The 20,456-nt window shown below is 46.8% G+C and overlaps 1 protein-coding gene across 18 annotated transcripts in view; it reads right to left on the bottom strand.

The window, feature by feature from the left end:
• The window catches only part of BIN1 (bridging integrator 1), a 104,093-nt gene that overhangs the window by 26,266 nt on the left and 57,371 nt on the right, over positions 1-20,456 (bottom strand). For 5 of the 18 annotated variants that reach the window (XM_069781058.1, XM_069781070.1, XM_069781065.1 and 2 more), the window contains exons 6-11: positions 17,974-18,081; positions 15,189-15,281; positions 9,809-9,894; positions 7,931-8,006; positions 5,829-5,911; positions 3,011-3,061 (exon numbers count right to left, since the gene is read on the bottom strand). In XM_069781058.1, coding sequence (XP_069637159.1) covers positions 3,011-3,061; positions 5,829-5,911; positions 7,931-8,006; positions 9,809-9,894; positions 15,189-15,281; positions 17,974-18,081 — 497 coding nt within the window. The remainder of the gene's footprint in view (positions 1-3,010; positions 3,062-5,828; positions 5,912-7,930; positions 8,007-9,808; positions 9,895-15,188; positions 15,282-17,973; positions 18,082-20,456) is intronic. The other 13 variants (XM_069781062.1, XM_069781073.1, XM_069781069.1 and 10 more) reach the window with 5 other exon arrangements.

The raw sequence follows: 20,456 nt of genomic DNA on the forward strand, positions 1-20,456 counted from the left end.
GACGGGGGACTAAAGAACATGTGCGCCAACCCCTGCAGCTCTTCAGTTTGACTGGATATGCCTACAGTGTCCTTGCTCAGAGGTCCCCAAAAATCACTTCAAAACAGTGGGTTGTGTGAAGGATTCTGCCAAATTGACGTGGCTGTGCTACAGATTAAAAGAAGTAATGGTTGGAGGGTGAAGGTAAGGAAGTTCTGCTCTAAATGGGAGTCACCAGGGAACAGCAGAAAACGACAGAAAATGTCCTGCGATGCTAGAGTTGAGGAAAAAAAAAAACCCCACCCTACCTTCCCTAGAGTTGAAAGCACTTTAGAGAAGATGGGGGGCAGCAGTAATCTACAGGTAGACTGCTAGGACTCCTCAAATACCCAGACTACACTGGGACTATTGGGACTACAGGCTATCAGCTGGCCTACCAACGAAAGGGTAGAATTCTTCTAGGGATCTGAAGAGGCCATTTCACCCAGCGGGAAAGGAGTTCAGGCTTATTTCTAAAGGCCATGAAACAGCTTTTTAGTGCCTTATATCTGGTGCCTACCACTGACTTAATTTGGAGATATACTGGTAAAAGGCTCCCATGTGAGAGGGAGCCCAGTTTCTTCCCCTCATCCTACAAGGCCTGAGAGGGCCCCGCACTAAGGCCTTCATTAAGTCACTACTATTTACAGCTTGTTTGATGTGTTGGCTGATCCCCCTAGGAAAATGCCAGTGCTAATTTTGGCTGAGCCTTTTCCAGCCACCCGAGTGGCACCTTCATTCCTGCACTCATTGCTTTGCACGCATTTAGCCAGTGCAAGCAGTGTCAAGCAAGCTTGTCACCAGGATCCTCTGTCCTTCATGGGTCCTCGGGGAGCACACACTGCCCACACAGAGCAAAGTCCTGTCTCCAAACTGACTGCTTGCTCCAGGAAACACAGGGAAAAGTAAGAGCGTGGGTACTGTCCCCACTGACCAAACATCAGCACCACAGTAAAAGAAAGTCAAAACGACAAGGTCATTGCTCTCTCTTTTTCCTTCCCATGAGCAATTGGGAAGTGATGCCAAATCCAGGAATATCAGGCAGGGAAGGGAACAGGGTGTCAACTTTCTTCTGCAAATAGAGAGCTGGGAACAGGGTCTAATGCAGTTACTGCAGCTGAAGGGAAAGCCCAAATCCCCCAGCCTCTTTTAATGCTGCTGAGCTCCCAGACCCCTCATGGGGCTGCCTCATCTGGTCTGGAAGAGCAGAGTAACATCTGCAGATGGGGTTCCCATGTGCTTGTAACAATCCTACATTAGAGGATGAAACCTACTTTCCAATATGGTAAAAACAGACCAGTCACCTCCTGCCAAGTTCTCAAGTTACAAAGAAAAAAAGGTTGGCATCTCAGCTAAGGCTCAGACAGAACCTTTTAGCCAAAAGTAATTTAATTTTCAGCACCAAACTAGGCTCGAGAATTATTTAAAAAAACAAAAGGGGGGGAGGGGAGGCAGTGGCAGGCAGGGAGCAGGAGAAAGGAAGAAAAAGCACCTACATACACAAACATACAGTGGCACAAATGTGCAATGTTGCTGCAGATCAAAGAGTGACTGAGTCTCAGTCTCTCCTTCCCTGCACCAGAGGTTGCACACTTCTGTGACCCCAGAAGCTGCTCTGACAGCAGAAACCCCCAGCACAGCCCAGGTCAGCCACCTTAACTGCTGGGCCAGCTGGACTTCATCAGGGCAGAGCAGGAGGACACTGTGGCTAGAGCTCATTGAGATGAGATTTACTAGCTCTCCCCCTGCTATAGCATCCATCCATTCTCAGTGACTGGAAATATAAGACCTCCTGCCTGGTCCAGGTGCAACACTGGTCCAACCAAGGACCAGAGACAGACATCCAGAGAAGTACTCCAGTGAATCCTCCTTTTCCTACAGTAGAAAACCTTAGAATAATAACAACACAAGACAGTCCCCTTCACTACTTTTCATTTGAGGATATAAAAATCAAGATTTGCCCAGCAGCTTGCCTATGAAATTCCCATTCTTCATGCTCCAACCTCCCACTTTACAAACGATGCATAGCAGAGAAAGAGAAGGGTTGTGTGACTTGCCCCAGTCAACGGGAAGCCAGGATCAGAAAAGCAAGGATCCCAATCCACCAGCACGTGCTTTTATTGCTGGCAGAATATCATCTTAAGAATTTTTTTTTTTCTTCCTACAAGGACCCCATGGAAGGAGTACCAACACAAAGACAAAGAAAAACAAAAATTAGTGGAAGTTTCCATGCCTTTATGCAGCAATTCCCACTTTTCTCCAGACCATGTTCTTGTCAGAGTCCTTGACCTTGGCTATGGTAACTCTAGGCATTGTAGCAATCCAGTTATTCAATGCCATCACTGTCTTGAAATGCAAGATGTTTACATGAGTCTTTATACAAGACAACAGGCTTCCTTTTCCTTCAGCCCTGCACAAAATTTTAAATGGATGGAGCAAGATAGTGGGGATTCTCAAGAATAGAGCAAGTAAGGAGCAAAGCTGGAAGTGTCCTTCTCCCACCTCATCATCCTCCCAACTGCAACAGGTAGATAGGACAGGACTTCTGAATGTGAAAGACCTGCCTCATGGTCCTCCCTAGCCAGGCAGGGAATGAGAATGCAGCATTTCAGACCTGTTCAAAAGGGCAAACCCCACTAGGTAAAACTCGAAGTTGTTAATCGCCAAAATTGCCCATATTTCCCATGGAAAAACCCAGCACCACACTTTTAGTCACAGAAAAACAACTGAACAGACAATGCCTGAGCTTTCACACTGCCTTCTTAGATAGGAAAAGAAGCAAGGATACAAACCAGGCACACAAGCAGTTAATGGGATTATCCAGACACAGATAGATCTCAGCAGGACCCAGCAGGCCATGAACACATCTTATCATGCAAAGGACCCCTCTCCCATCACAGGGTTAACACGTGCCAGGCTGTTAGAGTCCAGCAACAGCCTCTCCAGTTTTAGGAACTAAACCAAACACGTATCAAAATACTGCTCCCCGTACCGGTACCTGCTCATCTTTTTCCTCAGCCTGGCGAACAGTTTAGTTTTCTTTCTGTTGAGGATGGCACGCAAATCATTTCCGTTACAGGATGGCACAGTCAAACCAGGGAGGAAAAGTTAAGCTTCCAAGCACCCATTCACTTGGTGCCACAAAACTCACTGTAATCAAGATGGCAAGTTCTCCTCTCTCTCCCTTTCACACACAGATACACACACATACACACACACACACAAACATCTACACACTTCCCTTGGTTCCTAGAAAGCTATGGCCTGGTTTGAAGAGGGTAAGAGGGCTTTTTGTACCTGTCAGAGATCTACGTATATGTGAGCAAACTAGTGTTTTCCCTGCTCTTTGGAATATGGGGCCAGGGTGCACATGGAGAAGAAGAAAAAGGAAAATGTATAGACCAGCAGAGAACTGTAAATGTCCTTTTTTCACAGGTAATCACAGGTCCTCACTCGCCCCTGTAAATATTGGTACACAAGAAACAAGCTCCCCATTCTCCTTTACTTATGCAATCTGTGCACAGTCGTATACGTGGAACCTAATCAGCAGCTTTCCTACTACATCTTTTTCCAGTTTGTCCAATCATACTAGGATAACACTACAGATGTCCTAGGTCTTCTAGGCATCTGAGCCCTGAATGTTCAAACTCTTTCAGAAACAAATCCTGAACATATGTCTGAGGTTCCCAGAAATACATCAGCTGCTCTGTGCTACTGTGCTACACAGCCAGCATCAGATTCATCAGCCACAGTAATATTTCTGTAGGGCCTTGCATGAATGCCATAATGATGTGCACAAATAGTTGCCTCTCTTCTCACACCTCCTCATTCATTTCCTGCCATTGTATCCATCTCCAATCCCCTTCCCAGTAGAGAAGTGTTAGGGAAGCATCTGCTCCTACTGCAGACCACAATAAGCAATCAGATCAGCGAGGGCTATTTCCTCCTGCACACTCTCGCTCCAGCCCTGCACCACAGTGAGAGGCCAGATGTGCAGGGGAGACAGGAGTGCCTCACAGCATTTCCTGGGCATTGTAAAGCACATTTACTACCCCGGCAAACCTTTGCTACGACCTTCTACTACACCCTGCTCCACTGCGCTCAGGAGGAAGAGAGTCGCTCTGGGGCAGGTCTGGCATCTCAGCTGCAATGCAGGGAGTAAGTGATGAAGCAGCAGCACTCAGATTGATACCCACACCAGGACCTCTCTGTGTGTGCTTGGTTTTGGTTTTTAGGTCTTGTAGCCAGCCGAAGAGCACAGAACTGCAGCCGAGACACCCATTACAGCCCCAGATGAAGCTAGCAGTTTGTGGGGTGGGAATCATGAGGACAGGTAATTTATTCATTGGAAGCTCTTTCAGGCCAGAAACTTCATGCCACAACAACAATGAACATGTCTGGGCCAGGCTGTCACTACAGCCTGCAATCTCTTCCTTGAGGAAGAAAGGAAGGAGGAGGAAGGAGCTGGGCAAAACAATAGCTACAGCCTTCATCTGTCCCATTACCTCATCCTCTTCCAAGGGCCCTGGAGGATGCTGCTATCAGAGACAACACGGCACATGGCAGCAAGAGGATGGGCACCACGGCCTCCTCCCGAGGCTTCAGTCTTGCTGGGTTGTGATGATCAACAGACACCACATGCTAACTTGGGAAGAAGATATTATTTTCACAAGAAACATTCCTACTAGCATGTTGGAAATTTGGTGTTGGCAATCCAAAACTCAGGGGCCGAATTCAACTCAGACATCCTCTTTCTTTAGAGCTGGCAAACACCACACAGATTGCTGGAACAAGACACTCAAGTCATCTATGCATGACAGCAATAGGAGGTTAAACTGGGAGGAGAGACAAGGGAGCACAGCGGTCTCAACAGCTGATCTAGCCCTTCCAAATCAATGCACTCAGAGACTGCAGCTTGCCCTTACTTCATGCTGACTTCACCTCCTCCCTCCATCAATATACCAATTGAGGACTTGGGCCGTGCTCCTGCTCACCCAGCACGTGGGATTAGCAGCAGCTGGAAGCCAGAGCCCAACACTGTTTCATCACTCATGCATTTGGATGGGAGCCAGACAGCCTCTTCCAGAGCCCAGCCTCTCCCTCCCCTCTCAGTGCTAGAGAATGTGCAGACTTGCACTTAATCATACAGAACTGGACCCAGCTGAGGAAAGAAAACTAAATGCCTGGAGGACACTCACTCCTTGCATATGTGCAGATTGGAAGTGCTCTGAGATCAGGAGGCCTCATGTTAGTGAGGCTACAACTACTTCCACAACACACACAAAGGAACACACCTCAGCTGGGTACACAGGAGGGGCATAAGGATTTGGCACACGAGTGGTTGCAAGTTTGGAGGGAGGGCCAGAGAGAAAGCTGGGGAAACAAATGGGCTCTTGGTGCTCAAGTTCACAAGCTGCAGGTACATGGTGGAAGCTTTTGAGGGAAAGAACAGGACAGGTGCTGGGCAACTGGACCCAGAAAGAAGGGCAGCTCAGTATTATATGTTAGTGCATGGAATTTGACTTTAAAAAAGCAGAGCTGAGAGTCAGGTGCCTAAATATCAGCACTTAGTGAAAGTTTAAGCCTCCAGATGCTAGTTTAGAAAAGTAAGAGATATTGCATTGTGTCACCCAGCCCCAAACGCAATCTTGGATATGTTCTAGGGAGTCTCAGGAGGGTGCTGACTGGCTATATGCAGGTAGTCAAATCACTGCCCAACTGACAATATGGAGGTTTCAATACCCCTGATAGAGACATCCCTGTCCCTCCTCCCCTGATGAGGGAAAGACACTACTCCCACAGTTACTGACCTGGGCTGTGCTTTAATGGGGAAGGCATTGCCTGAGTACTGCTTGTCTAGACCCAGCAGGACATCATGGAGGTTTTGGTTCAACTGCAAAATACAAAAACAAAAGAAAGAAAAAGAATGAGAAAAGAGCCTAAATGCCAGAAGAGAGTCTGGGCCAGCCTGCACAGCCTGACCAAACACAGGCTTGTGCCCAGACATGTGCACATACTCAGCTATCCCAAGAGAGGACAGCCCTACATCTGTTTCCACTCCTCCATGGGGTATGAAACACTAGAGCATTCAACTGTTCAAGAGCTGCTGGCACCTCGTGGGAATGCTCTGTCTCCCTTACACATCATCCTCTTTGTTTCTCTATCACCTGTCCCCACCGGTGTGCTGCCAGGTACCATTGAAGAAGTGGGCAGAATGTTTACCTAAGGGTCTATGTGCTAGAACTGAAGCTTCACTCTGGATTTGTAGCCAAAGCTGTTCCTCAGACCTGCTTATAAACCTTGGGATATGGCCATTTAAGCTGTGGAGCCAAAGGCAGCTGGACTTCCAGTGAACAATAAGCCTTGACTTCACAGGCTGCCTAGGCCGTCTAGGTTTGGGCAGGACCTGGCTATCTTTGCAGAAATGCAATATTAGGGGTTAAACTCTCCCTAGCGCCGAAGGCTGCAATATTCATTCCAGACACTCCTATTCTCAAACAGCCAATTCATAAACAAGATGAGATGCCAGATTTATCATTGGTAGGAGGAGGGATCCAATGCAATCAATGTTGGAGGCATCATGCCAGCAATACCAGCAGTAAATTGGATGCTATAGCAGTAATAAGAAACAGATGGTTCTTATGGAACAAAGCAAAAGACCTGCTCTCATATGAAACTCCTCAGGAAAGAAACATCCAAGACATGATATAAGAAGAGAATTCCTGTCTAATAAGCATCTTTCCCATGTTTTGCTGAATATAAATTAACAGCAACAAACTGATAATTATAACAATCCTCCCTATTCTTAACAATCAGTTCATCCCTCAGTGGAGAAGAGCAGGCTATTAATTGGAAAGGTCTCCATGAAATGTCAGCAGGGCTCAAAATTGATGCATTACACCAAGGCAGAGGGCCCCTGAGTGCTGGGAATTGAAGGACTATAATGTTGCTTGTTGCTTAGCGGCTGTCTTGTTGTCAGGATGACATTGGGGAGGGGAGGGAATACAAGAGTTTTCCAGCTGGGCTCTCAGTCACTCATCAAGATTAGTGCAACATTTTACAGAGGGTGTGCAACTCTTAGGAGCAGCGTACAAACCTAAGGAATTCAAGACTTCTCTAGCTTTTCAGTGAAAGAACAAGAACATATTTGTAAATGAAAGCGGCAATGGGGGGCTTTGCCAGAGACTGTTCCTGAGGTCTCTGCTGGGCGCTGGCACACAGCACCAGGACCCAGCCTGCCCACAACCAGGTTACAACACTGCTTACTGCTGCGATTCCCAACTCATGGCCAACTGGTAGCCAATGCAAGGGCCACGCTAAGCACTCAAATGCCTTCTCTTGCGTCACAGGGCAGGAAAGAAGCCAAAGCAGAGAGGTACTGCTGGGAAGTGCCTTCTTGAGGGACCAGAGTGAGGCAGGTCTCAGACTTCAGCTGACTTGCAGTTTGGCAGATTCCCTGCTGTTTTCATCCCCACAGCTAGACAGATGAGGGTTCACAGCAACTTGCTGCCAGGCAGCAGAGAAGGAGGCAAATAGATACCAGGCTGAGAGTGCCCAGGTTATAGGTTACAGATCCATAATGTAGATGAACTAAAAAAGGCAACAAGAGATAGGCCTGAAAGTGGCTTTCCTTCCCTCTGTGGATCTGCAAATGAGCTCTGTCAAGTGACACAAACTCCCCACTGCTGCATGGCCCTATGGTCAGTTCCCTGTGCTCCATCCCTATCTCAGACAGCCTTTCTCCCAAGTGGCTCAGAAGAAACTAAGGGTTAACATTTTCCTCTGACTTAGGGCAAACATTCTGTTTTCTCCAACTGTTTTTTTCAGTTGTTTGGGGGTTTGGGTTTTTTGGGTTTTTTTTATTAACAGCGAGGAGAGAGTTTATTAGCAGAATAAGTTTTAGTTGCCTTACCTTGCTCATTTCTTTATGAAAGTTCTCTTCTAGGCCTGCTATACTCTGGAATGTGTTGACGTAGAAACCAACACGACTGCCAAATGAAAAATGAGACAGAAGAACTTAATGGACACAATGCTCTCCCAAAAACTTTCAATTCTGCCCCTTCTGCTACCTCCCACCCACCATTCCCATTCAAACTCAACTCTGTCAAGTCTGGTACATGCTGGAAGAGAAGGGCAGCAAAGAAGCATGAAGGGGGTGATAGAGCAAAGGCCAGGTATAGGGCAAACATGTCCAAGGTGAGGAGAAGGCCAGGTGGGATAGGATCTGAATTTGTGCTAGCTAGGGGGGAGGGACAGAAAAAAAAAAAAAGGAAATAAGAAAAAAAAAAGCCACTGGTAGGGTGATGGAAAGGAAAAGGATAGAGGCTGTGACACAGATGGATTGCGGGGAGAGCTGGGGAAATTGGCAGGAGGACACATATTAATTCACTCTGAAGTCCCTCAGCGCCAGGGGAAGCCAAAAAGCATGAACTGTTTGCTTCAGGGGCAGAAGAGTAAGAAAGCACAGTATAGGCACAGAGAGCAACAGGAAAGCAGAAGGATCAGCTAGATAGCAGGAGGCTGTGAACAACTTGTGGCACCTTAAAATCCCAGCAGCTGCCTGTTGCCCTCCTTCCTCCAGCCACCCCACCAGCTGCCAACAGAGAGTGCCATACCAGCACCCAGCTGGAGGAGCAACAGCAGGAGGTAGATGTTCTCTAAGGCCAGCAGCATCACCATTCTGCACGTGGAACCACCCAGATGCCTGCATCCCTCCCATCTCCTTCCTCAGCCAGGCCTGCACACTGCTTTGAGCAGAGTCCTGACCTAGGCTGGGAGGAAAGGGGAGTGAAGGCAGACATCAGCACTTTACTTTCCAGCCCTGCTGCCACCCACTCTCTCCATCCTCCACAGACCAGCACTGCCAACCCAAATGTGATCATTGCATTTAAAAATAAGAAACTGGGACACTCCTAGGAGGATTTTGCCTGCTTTCAACTGTGCCCTCCCGATACTTCAGCTTCTGCTGCCCTCCAGTTCATGCTCCAAACTAAGTGTTGGTCTGTTTCTTTCTCCTCCCTTTTCATCACCATAATCACTGGTATGGCAAATCCATGGTCTCTCAAGTCCTCCTATTCTCTCAGCCCATCTTCCTCTGCCCAGGCTATGTTTTGTTAATTAGAGCACAAGAGGACAGTTATAACCACTAGTTCCTCACCGAGTCCCAAGTCACATAGCCAGGAGCACATCTAGGGGCAGCCACACGAGGATCCTTCCCTCACCTTTGTTCACCCAACTGTCCAAACCTCAAAGTAGCATCCAAAGCAGAGCAACCTGTCCTTTCATCCACCCTCTTGTGTTAACCCTGCTGTTTCACTGGGTGCTCATAAGTTTGCATGGTGAGACACAATGATCAAGGCACCACCTCTTGGCTCCCTTCAACTCCAGTGACTGTATAAACCCCTCTGACATCTCATCTTCCTTTAATCAGTCAGCTGACATACCCACTCAGCTGCAGATGTTCCTTCCAGCCAGCTCCACATCCAAAATCTTAGAAGCTGGGCCACTGCCCAGGAAAGTTGGGCAGAGTTGGTGGGGCAAAGGGATTAATCAGACAAAGCATAGAAACACAGTTTCTTTTTGCAGTAAAATTGAGTTTTTCATGAGGATCATGACACAAAGCACAGAAAGCCCAGGCTGAACTTGGCTGGAGGGAATCCTAGGACAGATGCCCTGAGATGATCCAGAAAACAAGAGCAGACACCCAGCCCAAGCTAAGGAGAACAGTGATACAAGAGCTAGGGTCTTTGCTTCCTTTCAACCAGCCCTTGGCAAAACTTTCAGTGCTCACCTGTTCCATAGTGAAGGCAGCTCCTCCTGCAGATCAACGTTCATCTCTTCAAACACCTTCTGAGCCTTTACTAACTCTTCTTCAGCCTTAATAACAGAGAAGGGAGATTGTCAGCTCCAGTGCAGACAAGTACCCTGCAGGGCTGGGACAACTGTGACTCTTTTGACTTCCTTGGGAGACCAGGCAAAATTCTGGCATGGGGTAATCCCCATCCCAAATGAGCCTCCCAGGAACAAGGGTTGCATCACAAGTGACATGATGCCCCTTCAGCTTGCACGTGTTACTCTCAGATTTTCTCTCAATGGATTTCCCTGTTTGGATACTCAGAAAGTAATTCAAACATCCACTAATGCATTTTAAGTTCTTTAAGTTTCCCTGGCTTCAAAAACCAAATGGAGCTGGTCAGGCAATTCAGCCTCCAGCTTGGACACAGATGAAGATAATAGTGGCCCCTGCCCCTTGCCAGGTCTCTGAAAGGGTTGAAATCCATCCCAAATGGCGTTGAAGAAGAGCCCTCCCTCACGGGGACTCTCTGCTCGGGTAAGGTCATGCCAAAGCCCCATCTCTTCTGAGGAAGGGAGGAGGTCTGCATCCTTGGCTGATACAGCTCTCGCAAAGCTGGAAGCAAGGAAGGGTATGCAAAGCATGAGTTGTGCCAGCAGGAGGCCAGGCTGGAGTGCTTGAGCAGCAGGTCTTGGTTTCAGCAGTCTCACATACTCTAATCGGTGAGGATCTAACACAAGAGCAATCCCTGGCTGGCTGTTGGCCACCAACACCAAAAGAAATATGCCTTGTACAGGACCTCTTTCTCCCAGTTGAGAGTTAAATTTGATCTGTTCATTTGACAGACCCCAACACTGATACATGAATTCTGCCAGATTTCAGTGATGAATAGGATGATCCTGTTTTCTGATGCTGACAGCAGATGTCAGCAACAAGCACATTCCCCTTCCCATATTTGTCCTAGGTGACCTCTTTCTTTTCAGTGCCCTGACTTAAAACTCAAAGCTTGCTAATTAAAACACTTCTATTCTGTAATTTGCAACAGCACAGCATTCTCTCATAACCCTGTGCAGTGGGATGCAGGATGGCAAATCCCTGCATGAGCAATGTGACATCTTAACAGGAAGGTCAGCACGAGTGCCTACTTATATGTGTGGCAACAGCAGGAATGTCACAACGCCACAGGGCTCTGCAAAAAGCCCGCAAGCCACTGGGGAAGTGGATCTATGAGCCTGCAGTCAGATTCCTACCTCTTCCATGAAATGAAGTTTTACCTTCTTTGTGCCAGCTTAATTAAAGAAATTAATGTGACAGGTATGCAAAGTGACAGGTATGCAAAGATTAGATTGATGGGAGAAAGGACTTAAAAATATTTTGCAGTTTAGAGTCCTGTTCCTCACAGTGTTGCATAGGATCTTTACACTCTCCATTTCTCTCCTGACTTATGAGCACACCGCAGAAGCTCCTACCTTCTAGCTAGCTCCAACTTTCAAAGGGTTGCTCATTGCTGCCAAAGGCAAGGCTAAGACTTTGTACTCAAGGTCAGAAAACAAAGTTTCCCCCAGAAAAAGACACAACTGGGAAGTATTCAAAGGTTAAGCAGACCTTGTGATGAACAGCCAGGGGGAGAAGGGACCATGATGCTTCCACCCAGAAAACCCTGTATTTCACTGCTACACTCGCCGAAAAACCCAACATTTCAAGAGAGTTTGCAGAAAACAAACAAAAAGCCCATTTAAACAGAGACACAGTTTATGCTGGATCAGAGATGATAGTCACAAAGCCTCATTCTGCCTTAAAATGCCTCTACAAATGAATGTTTCTAGTGTAACCATTTTAAAGGGAGAAAAAAAAAAAAAAATGCTAGTCCATCCTTTGGCTTTATCTTATTCTGGTTTCCAAACTAGACTGGAACCTGAATCAACCCAGGAGATGGGATAGCTGGGAGATGAGGCACCATTGAATGCTGTTAGGTTTTCAGATACAGTGAATATTAATAATAGTCTTTCCCTCTCTCGTTTACCCGTTCAGAAGGTCAAAGAACCTAGAAAGCAACGTGTGAATATTGTAACATCCCAAGGCAAAGGCAAAATCAGCAACAGGCAACGTTCACTCTAGAGCAGCTGTAGGAATCAGGGATCCATCTAGTGCCTGCAGCTCACCTAGTGCTCTCAGTCCCAGGTATAGCATTGAATTAATTCTTCACTCCTTTGGCAGCCCAGGGATCTTCCCACCAGTGGGAGTTATTTTGCTTGGAAGCAGGGGTCCTGACAATGGATAGCCCTAACTGCTTCCAGCCAGAGCCAAAGACAGACGTCAACTTTGGTCATGAGCCCTGCTAGAAGAAAAGCCAGCTTGTGCAGTACAGTGGGGAAAGGAGGAAAGACATAGGTTTCGGGGCCACAGCCCATCACTACCGTATCTGTGCACTTTCTATTTCAGCTGTCATCATCGCCAACCTGATGGAAAACTGAGGCAGAAGGACATAATGCCCAGGTCCATGAAATGTGATCTCAAAAAATTCTTCCTCTCTTTTCCCTGCCTGAAAGGGGGAAGGTTTGAGCAGGAGCTAGATAACACAATTGCTTTCCTGACTTCCCCCCTAGCCAAGGCTCAGAGTGCCAAGCACAACCAGTTCAGTTATGATGGGGGACAGTTATTCCCCATTATGTTTCCTACCATCATGCATCCCAGCACTCATGAGTGTCTGGAGATAGCCAGCCTGGTGCTTTCAGGCAATCTGGTGACCGTTTCTCTTCAAACACTATTGCTGTGAACTGTGGTAATTACACACTGCTCAGTAAACAGTTTAGACACCCACCAGGCAGGGGTAGGGAGGAGAGCTGGGTGTCCCACCCCAGGCCCAAGCCCCCTCCAGTCCCAGCCAGACCTGCCTCTCACAAGGGCAGCGTGGCCCAGGACTCAACTTGCTGGCTTTCTCCTACAGACAGAAATACCATTCTGTTATCACTGCAGCACCAAAGATGTCGCTTTTTAGTCTGTATTCAGCATTTCAGGGAGCTTAGCAAAAAGGCAAGAATTTGCTGTTCTAAGCCGTTTTTCCTTTTGTTTCAAAACGCACAGTCACCAGAATTTGCAACTGAGAGCATGCAATAGCAAGCCCCCCAGGAGACTTTACAGAAAACCTTTGCTGTATTGTTTTTGTTAGTATCTGCTAAAGGCCTAATAAGCCAGTAGTTTGCACACTGGAGGGAGGGACTTGGTTTTACAGTACAAATAATAGGTCTTGCTGACCCCATTTTTGCTTGGGGGTTGTAAAATTATCAGGCAAGAAGAGACAGCAACACAGCTGCTGGTAAGGGGAAGGACTTTTTTTTTAGGCTTAACATTCAGAAGCTTTTCAATTAATGCAGTGTCATCAGCCTTCCCGCTTTTATCCAGAGCTTAATGAGATTTAAGGGTTGTCAGAAACACCATCAGTCTTGAAGTCATGCAAATATAAAAATGGAAGCCTTTTTTTTTTTTCCTGCCTGCTCATGTTTGTGAAGAAAAGCTGGAAAACCTACAGCTTCAAAATACAAACTAATCTTCTTTATTGAGATTTTTTTTGGTTAGTCCCCAATCAACATAAAAATTTAAAAAAGAAAGAAAAAAAAAACCCAACCCAAAACCAAGCCTCAAAGACTCGCACAATTAGAAACAAAAAAAATAAGGTTGGCAATAGTATTATTTAGTTCAAGAATGAAAGAGGAAAAAATTAAAGAAGGATTTAACTTGATTTGAAAATATCTGGAGTGACTGAAAATACTAATGCTATGTAGCAGGAGGTTAACACCCCTCAACAAAGTGGGTGGAAAGATTACATACCCCCTTGTCACATGCTTTAGGGCAAAGTCACCCAGTACAGTGAAATTATCAAATGACTCTCAGTAGCCTGTTTAAGATCATAGTGCAGTGGATGAGGGAGCATTCGTAGGTACTGTTTCTCTAGGCAATCTGTGGGCGGTGGTATTACTACCAGTCACCCCAGCCAGCCTGAGAAGAGGAAAAATGCCCAAGAGCTGATTTACTTATTTACATGTGGCTTAAGAAACTTCCCATACCTGCTTTCCAGTCCTCCAGAAATATCACCAGCCAAACAGACCAGTCAAGAACCACAACCACGCAGATCGTTCCCAGCACGGCCGGCCAAGGCACAGGAAAAGCCCCTGGCAGCCTGTCAAATGCCCTTCTCCCTTCGATCAAGAATGAATACATATTTCCTCCCTTTGCTATGCATCTTAAGCAGGACTGCTAACAGCTGTTCCTTCCCCAGGCTTTATTTAATGTGGTAATCTAGCCTTTCCCCTGATCTGCAGTCATAATCTGACTGTGAAAAACCCAGGTGCTTTATAAAGTGAGAGCGATTTAGTGTTTCTAAACTGCAATTCATTCACTGACAAGGAATGTGAAAACGTAGGAGCATTTGAATGAGAACAGATGAGCTCACCAGGAACTTGTGAGCAGGTAACTGGCACTCTCCCAGTCTGGGTAATGATTTACTATCCCTTGCCCATTAAAAGCATTTTCTTCTCACCGACTGTATTCTGTCATCTCCCTCTTATCCCTTAAGGAGCTCCAAGGTAAATACCAAGGGAGATTTCACCAGGAAGCCAAGCTTCTCGTATGCAAGTAGGATTGAAATTCTTAGTCCCTGCAGTTTCTCAGCTGCTCTCATGTCCCTCAAGATGCTGTAACCTAAACGTTAGGCCAAGTTTTGCCACACGATGCAACCATGACTTCAACCTGGAGCTCTTCATATATATTACACAGGGTGCAAATTCCCTTATCTGGGCCCACCTCTTCTATGCAGATTGAAACTCTGTGTATCTGGAAATGGCTCTTTTAGACCACAAGAGGCAGGACAGTGCCCGTATTGAAAACTTGGATTTTACCACAGGAGAATGCTGCAAGCTAACTGAGCAGCCATACAATGTTTCTTTTTTTTCTGGCTTTACTCAACAGCACAAATGCAGAAGCCAATTTTTCAGCGTTTCCTCCTTTTTCTTTCCTTTTTGAAACAGCAGCAATAAAAATTGACTGCTTCTCTTAGAAGAAAAAGAAAGCAATAGTTGGAGGAACTACACTACATCACCCTCTGCCTTGGCTTTATTCCATAGCCTTTCTTCATCCACACTTCATTTTAGGGGGAGAAAACAATAGTCCAGTATTAACACACGTGATTGGAAATCAATAAGGCAGGCACAGATTCATTCACTGGTCAGCAACTTCCATGTGTCCACTCTGGCTCAGGAGTATCAAGGACACACTTAACAGGGAGGACTAGAGTGAACGTTGCCTAGAGATTAGTTGCATGGTACAATCTAGAGCCCAAAATAGCGCATGCAGGGTTAGAGGCAGGTAGATCAGCAGTCACCTGATTTCGGAGCAGATTAGTTTGCGCAACGAGGTGAGCTTGTAGCTTCCCTTGACACCACTGAGGCGCGGCTTTCTCAAGCAGCGAAACAGGCTGGGGGGAGGGAGCATGTTTGAGTGAAAAGAGAAAAAAATAAACAGAGAACAAGAGAGACACAAACATACATCTTTTAGGATAAAAAAATTAAAATCACAACAGAGAGTGTATTTAGAGGCTGGGCCAAACCAGTATCACCAAGGTGAGAGAAAAAACAAACATCCCAGGACCGATCAGTTATGAATCCTTTGAAGCATGCCAAGTTTAGCAGTAATTAATGCTCCAGCGTGGGCTGGGACACTGCAGACCAGCCAGGCAGCTGCAAAGAGTAACAGATATAGTTGTTAGTGACCTAGCACACAGACAACCCTACTCCGAGTCACAGCTGTGAAGTGGGAGCTCCTTAAAGAGAGGTCAGGATTAATTAACCATTTTAATTATTTGCATGCAACAGCTGAAAGTCCACAGTGCTTTATTTTAATGGCAGGTTGTGAGTTTAGCAGTAAGTGGTAGGAGTCCTGGGTGGGAAAAGAACATCCATATATTAGAGAAGAAAAAAAGAGACCACATAGCTCCAAAAAGTATTTGCATTGCTCTTTCTGTTACTATACCATGAAACATCAATCAAATCAGTTTCCATTTGTATGCTGTGTCATAAACATGATTTCTCTTTCCTAGGGGCCTGTCATCCAATTCCAAAGTACCTCACACCAGAAGGACCCTACTTCAAATCTCACACGAGCAAATCACCAGTCACAAGAACAGAGAGGTGACCTTTCTACAAGAGCCTAGGGCACACTAAGCCCTGGCTGCTGCCCACAGCCCTGCAGAACTGCATGACTGCAAGTGTAGGATCACAGGCTGGGCTGTGAAACCTGCCCATTTGGGAAGAACACACATAGATAACTTTCAGGGACTCACTACTCCCATCTTTACAGGATCAGGACAGTGCAATGTGTCACATATTATCCCGTGCGTGGCCTTACAGCCTAAAGCACAGAGGGCGGAAAGATCTGATCCAGCGCACATTTTGGCTAACGAGAAGAGTCCAATCAAGTACTAAGAAACGCTTGCACAGGCTCAATCAGGAACAGAGCACCAACTCCTAAATCTCAACTTTCCGCTCTTCAAACTGCACTGTTCTTCATACTTTAACAAAAGAGCAACAAAGAATCCCTTGTTAATAACATCTTATGTGAGCGTTTGGGGCAACACAAGAGAGTGCAGCAATGACAAAGGCGGCCAGCCTCTTTGGTGTGGATCACCAGGTACCAACCTGAGTAAATTAATTCCTACAAAAAACATTTCCACTGCAGCAAAGATCTCACAGGCACACACCAATAATAATAATACCACGCCCCAGGGAAATTCTGCTCTTACCCCCAAACACAGTGAAGTACTGCTTAGAACAGAAAGCACAACCAGCTGGGCCTCATGCCTTGCATACAGAACCAATACTTGCTTTGCCACGCAAATGATGCGATGACACCTGAGCCATCAATCTCTCTCTCCCCTTTGTCCATCAAGGTTAATTGCAGTACATACACTGGGTGAGCAGATGACTTGCAGCTTAAAAATAAAAGTACTGTGGCCATTAAATGCAGATCTTTCACTTGGGGGAGAGATGCATCTTTATTTCTTCCATGCAGGAGAAACACCAGCATCTCTCACATAGCCCATATCTCCCTCCTACCAGAAATAACTCTAAGCAAAGAATGACAACTCTTCTCAGCCTGCTTAAAAGACACAGATCCAGGCTCTTTCTTTCCTGTACTGCTTCTAGCTTGAAGGGTCCTGATGTGCCATGGCCCACATTCAAGAGAATTAAAGATGTCTCCCCAGCCCTGGACTATTCTGTTGTGTCAAGACCTGTCCTGGGGAGTGGAGCATATGGGTTCAAATCCACTCAGGGTACAGGAGTAATCCACAGCTCATTTTCTGGGCAGGTATTCAAACCATGTGCCTCCTCTAGAACAAGGTTACCACTATCACCTTTCTTCAGCTACATTTAAAAGAAAATCTAATTTTTATTTACTTGCATGTTGGGCATGCTCTGCAGTTAACCCTGGATCAAGATGTTCACAGGCATGATAGAAACCACACCCTAACAAGAGAAAACTCTTGGTTTTCTGCTTTCAGCTGTATTTATTATCCAGTAATTGTGACTAACAGACAACAGAACACAGTCATCAAGTGTGCATAGGGTGCATTTCCACTGATGAATTTGTAAACTCACACTCCTAAGGATCGCTGTCCTAGAATATCAGAGGACTTCACAAACACAACCAACCTCAAGCAACACTCAAGCACTTACTCTCACCGCTGCTCTAAGATGGGGAGACAGAGCCCCAAGAAGCAAACTGGAAAATTTTTCGGGGGCATTGCAAGGTTTTGCTTCCCCCAGAGGCACATGGGCTTTTCTGACAGAGGTTGCTGGTCCTGCAGTATCTGAGGAAATGCATACCTAGGCCTTTGCCACAGAGAGATGCAGACTGATGACAGAGAGTCTGAACCAACACAACAGAGACCATCCTGCCTTCTAGGAGAACTAAACAGATGAGAAGGAAATACCTAGCAAAACCTCACCAGTTCACAACACCTCAATGATCTTAAAGGTCCTTTCCAACCTAAATGATTCTATGATAACACACCCAGTGAAGAGGTACAGGCACACTTAAAACCTGCTCAGTAGGCAAACATAGACCTCCCAAAATGAAAGGATGGCTGCACATCCTTTTGCTTGCTTTACCTTTGCGATTTTGGTTTCGTCCTTCTTCTTTGCAGTCTGCAGGGCTTCGAAGTGGTGCCTGGCACTGTCGTAATCCACAAGCTTCCTTCCTCGCTTTGCTATACGAGACTAAGAAAGATGGAGAAAAGAGTTGTGACAATCTTCCCCAGCAGCCAAAACCACAAAGCCTCTCAGGAACCCCCCCCACTCCTCTTCACCCAACCTCCCGAGCACCCCGTGCTCTGCCCACACAAGGACACTCAGTGGATACTCCACACAGGCTGCCCAGAGAGATGGCCCTGGGAGCCACCTGTGACAACCACCATTCTAGAGGGAGCTCCTCAGGAGGAGAGCAGACCCACCCAGGGAAAGCAAAGGGATCCAACCAACAACAGGCCCCACCTCTGGATGACATTAATGTTTTCAGAACTGTAGCTCCAGTGCTTCCTAAGCCTCCCCATGTGCCTGCATCCTACAGGCACCTGCTTCATCATTTTCAGGGCTTCCTAAGGGCTGCAGCCAGACTCTAACTAACCAGCTCACAACCCTGGTTCGTGTGGAAGCTCAAAAGATTAAGTTCAACAAAAGAAGGCATTTCTGCTGCCAGCACAGCAAAAGCACTCATCCACACGCTCAGGATACACCTAGGACAGCATTTTGGACCCTGCAACAGGAGGTCCAGACAGAAGTGACTGCAGCCACAGGCAGTGGTCCATTCCAACTAGCTATTAAGCCAGAGAAGTGTGAGGGAAAACCGGTAGCACTGTGTCACTAACAGGCAAGGCACACTGAAGCAGTAACAAATACAAGGAGGGAGCCAACTGTGTACCAGACTCATGTGCAGGAATGGAGTCCTGGTAAGTCCATAGGTGAGAATCCAGAACAGACAGTCAAGCCTGCGGCCTGATCCTCCATTACCCTTCTTCATCTGAGGTGCCTCAGGCTCTCTCCCCAAGCAGCATTTCACCTCAGTGAGGCTCAGGCCCACTGGGCTGCCCTGTTTTAGGAGCCATCCACCCCCCTTAGACCCTTGCCTCCCACAATCTCTACAAACACCCCAGACTATCTGGGTTGGAGCACAGGTCTTCCCAGCCTGACCCTAGCACTCTCCAGCTCAGACAGCCTGGTCCAGCCTCAGTGATCAGCAGTCTAGACAGAGACAGGCTGGAGAACTGGAAGGAAAAGGCATGGCAAAGAGCCAGGAGGGTTTCTAATAAACCTCAGCACCCAGGGAAATTGAAAGCGCAAGATGAAGAATCAGCACTGGGATTTACTTGCAAAAGCAAATCTTCCCCTCCACTGTACTTGGCAAGGAGATGCAGTCTCCTCTCCCTAAGCTCCTACAGATAAGCTGCAAAACCGCACTCAGGGCTGATCTTTCTGCCAGACCAGCTGGGACCAGTTCGCACGTCTCCCACACATGATCCTCTGCACTTTCAGCGAATGCTGGTGCAGCCCTGTGTGAGTCACAGCAGATCCGCAGAATCTCAGCCACATGCACACCCAAACTGATTTCAAAGCACTCGGCTCACTCCAGGAGAGACATCACGAAGAAGCCGAGCCACCCCACAGTCAAGGTCACTAGAAGACACCTCCCAGACATCATGCTGCCAGCCAGGCACAGAGGCGGGATGTCGGAGGGGGCTTTCAGCAGCGTGACAATCTCTGAGATGCTAGTTAATGCATCTTCCAGAGACACCAGATGAAACACACGGCTGGATCTGGGATTTAAGAGAGAGGATTTTTCCCCCAGGCCAGACTGGTAGAGATAGCTGGAGTTTTGCCCACCTCTGACATGGCAAACAGCCACTTCCAGGTTTTCCTGCCACCCCACCAGGGAGTTTGATTCAGTGTCACCCATCTCTCAAAAAAGGTAACTCCTGCCCTTTTTTGCAGCTCCTGATCTTCTAAACGCTATCCTCACATTCCCACTAGAGTAGGTGGAAATGCCACGAGGTATGGGTACACTGTGTGCTAGTCCTCCTGGGGTAACCACTGATCACACAACTGCCTGTGATGGCAGTGATGGGACTTAGCCCAGTCCTGGAAGGCTGCAGGGCAGCTTCTTTGTATGACTCTAGGATAGCTGCAGCTACCCACCACTATCTGAAAGTAAAAGCTGAACTCCAACAGAGTTTACTGCTTTGCAAGAAATCCATCTTAATTTGAGCCTCCTTTAAAAAACAAAACAAAACACCAAACACCACCACAACCCCCCCCCCCCCCCCCCGCCCCAATATTTGGTTTTAAACCTAGTAGAAAGAGGGCACCAGTTTCAGTGCAAGACAGAAAATCACCAATTCTACAGCTATTCAGAATTGGGTTATGATTCATCTTCTCTGGGCTCACTGCAAAGACCTGTACTCTTATTGCATACTCTGCAACCTCAACCAAAAACTCACTCAGAAATATCACAGATTATGCAAGAGTCCTACTCCAAGAAGTTACAGATATTGACCTGCAACGAAGGATAAAGTACTTTTTGCATTCCTGTTTTTCAAGTT

Source organism: Haliaeetus albicilla, chromosome 4, assembly GCF_947461875.1.
Source record: "Haliaeetus albicilla chromosome 4, bHalAlb1.1, whole genome shotgun sequence".
Lineage (NCBI taxonomy): Eukaryota > Metazoa > Chordata > Aves > Accipitriformes > Accipitridae > Haliaeetus > Haliaeetus albicilla.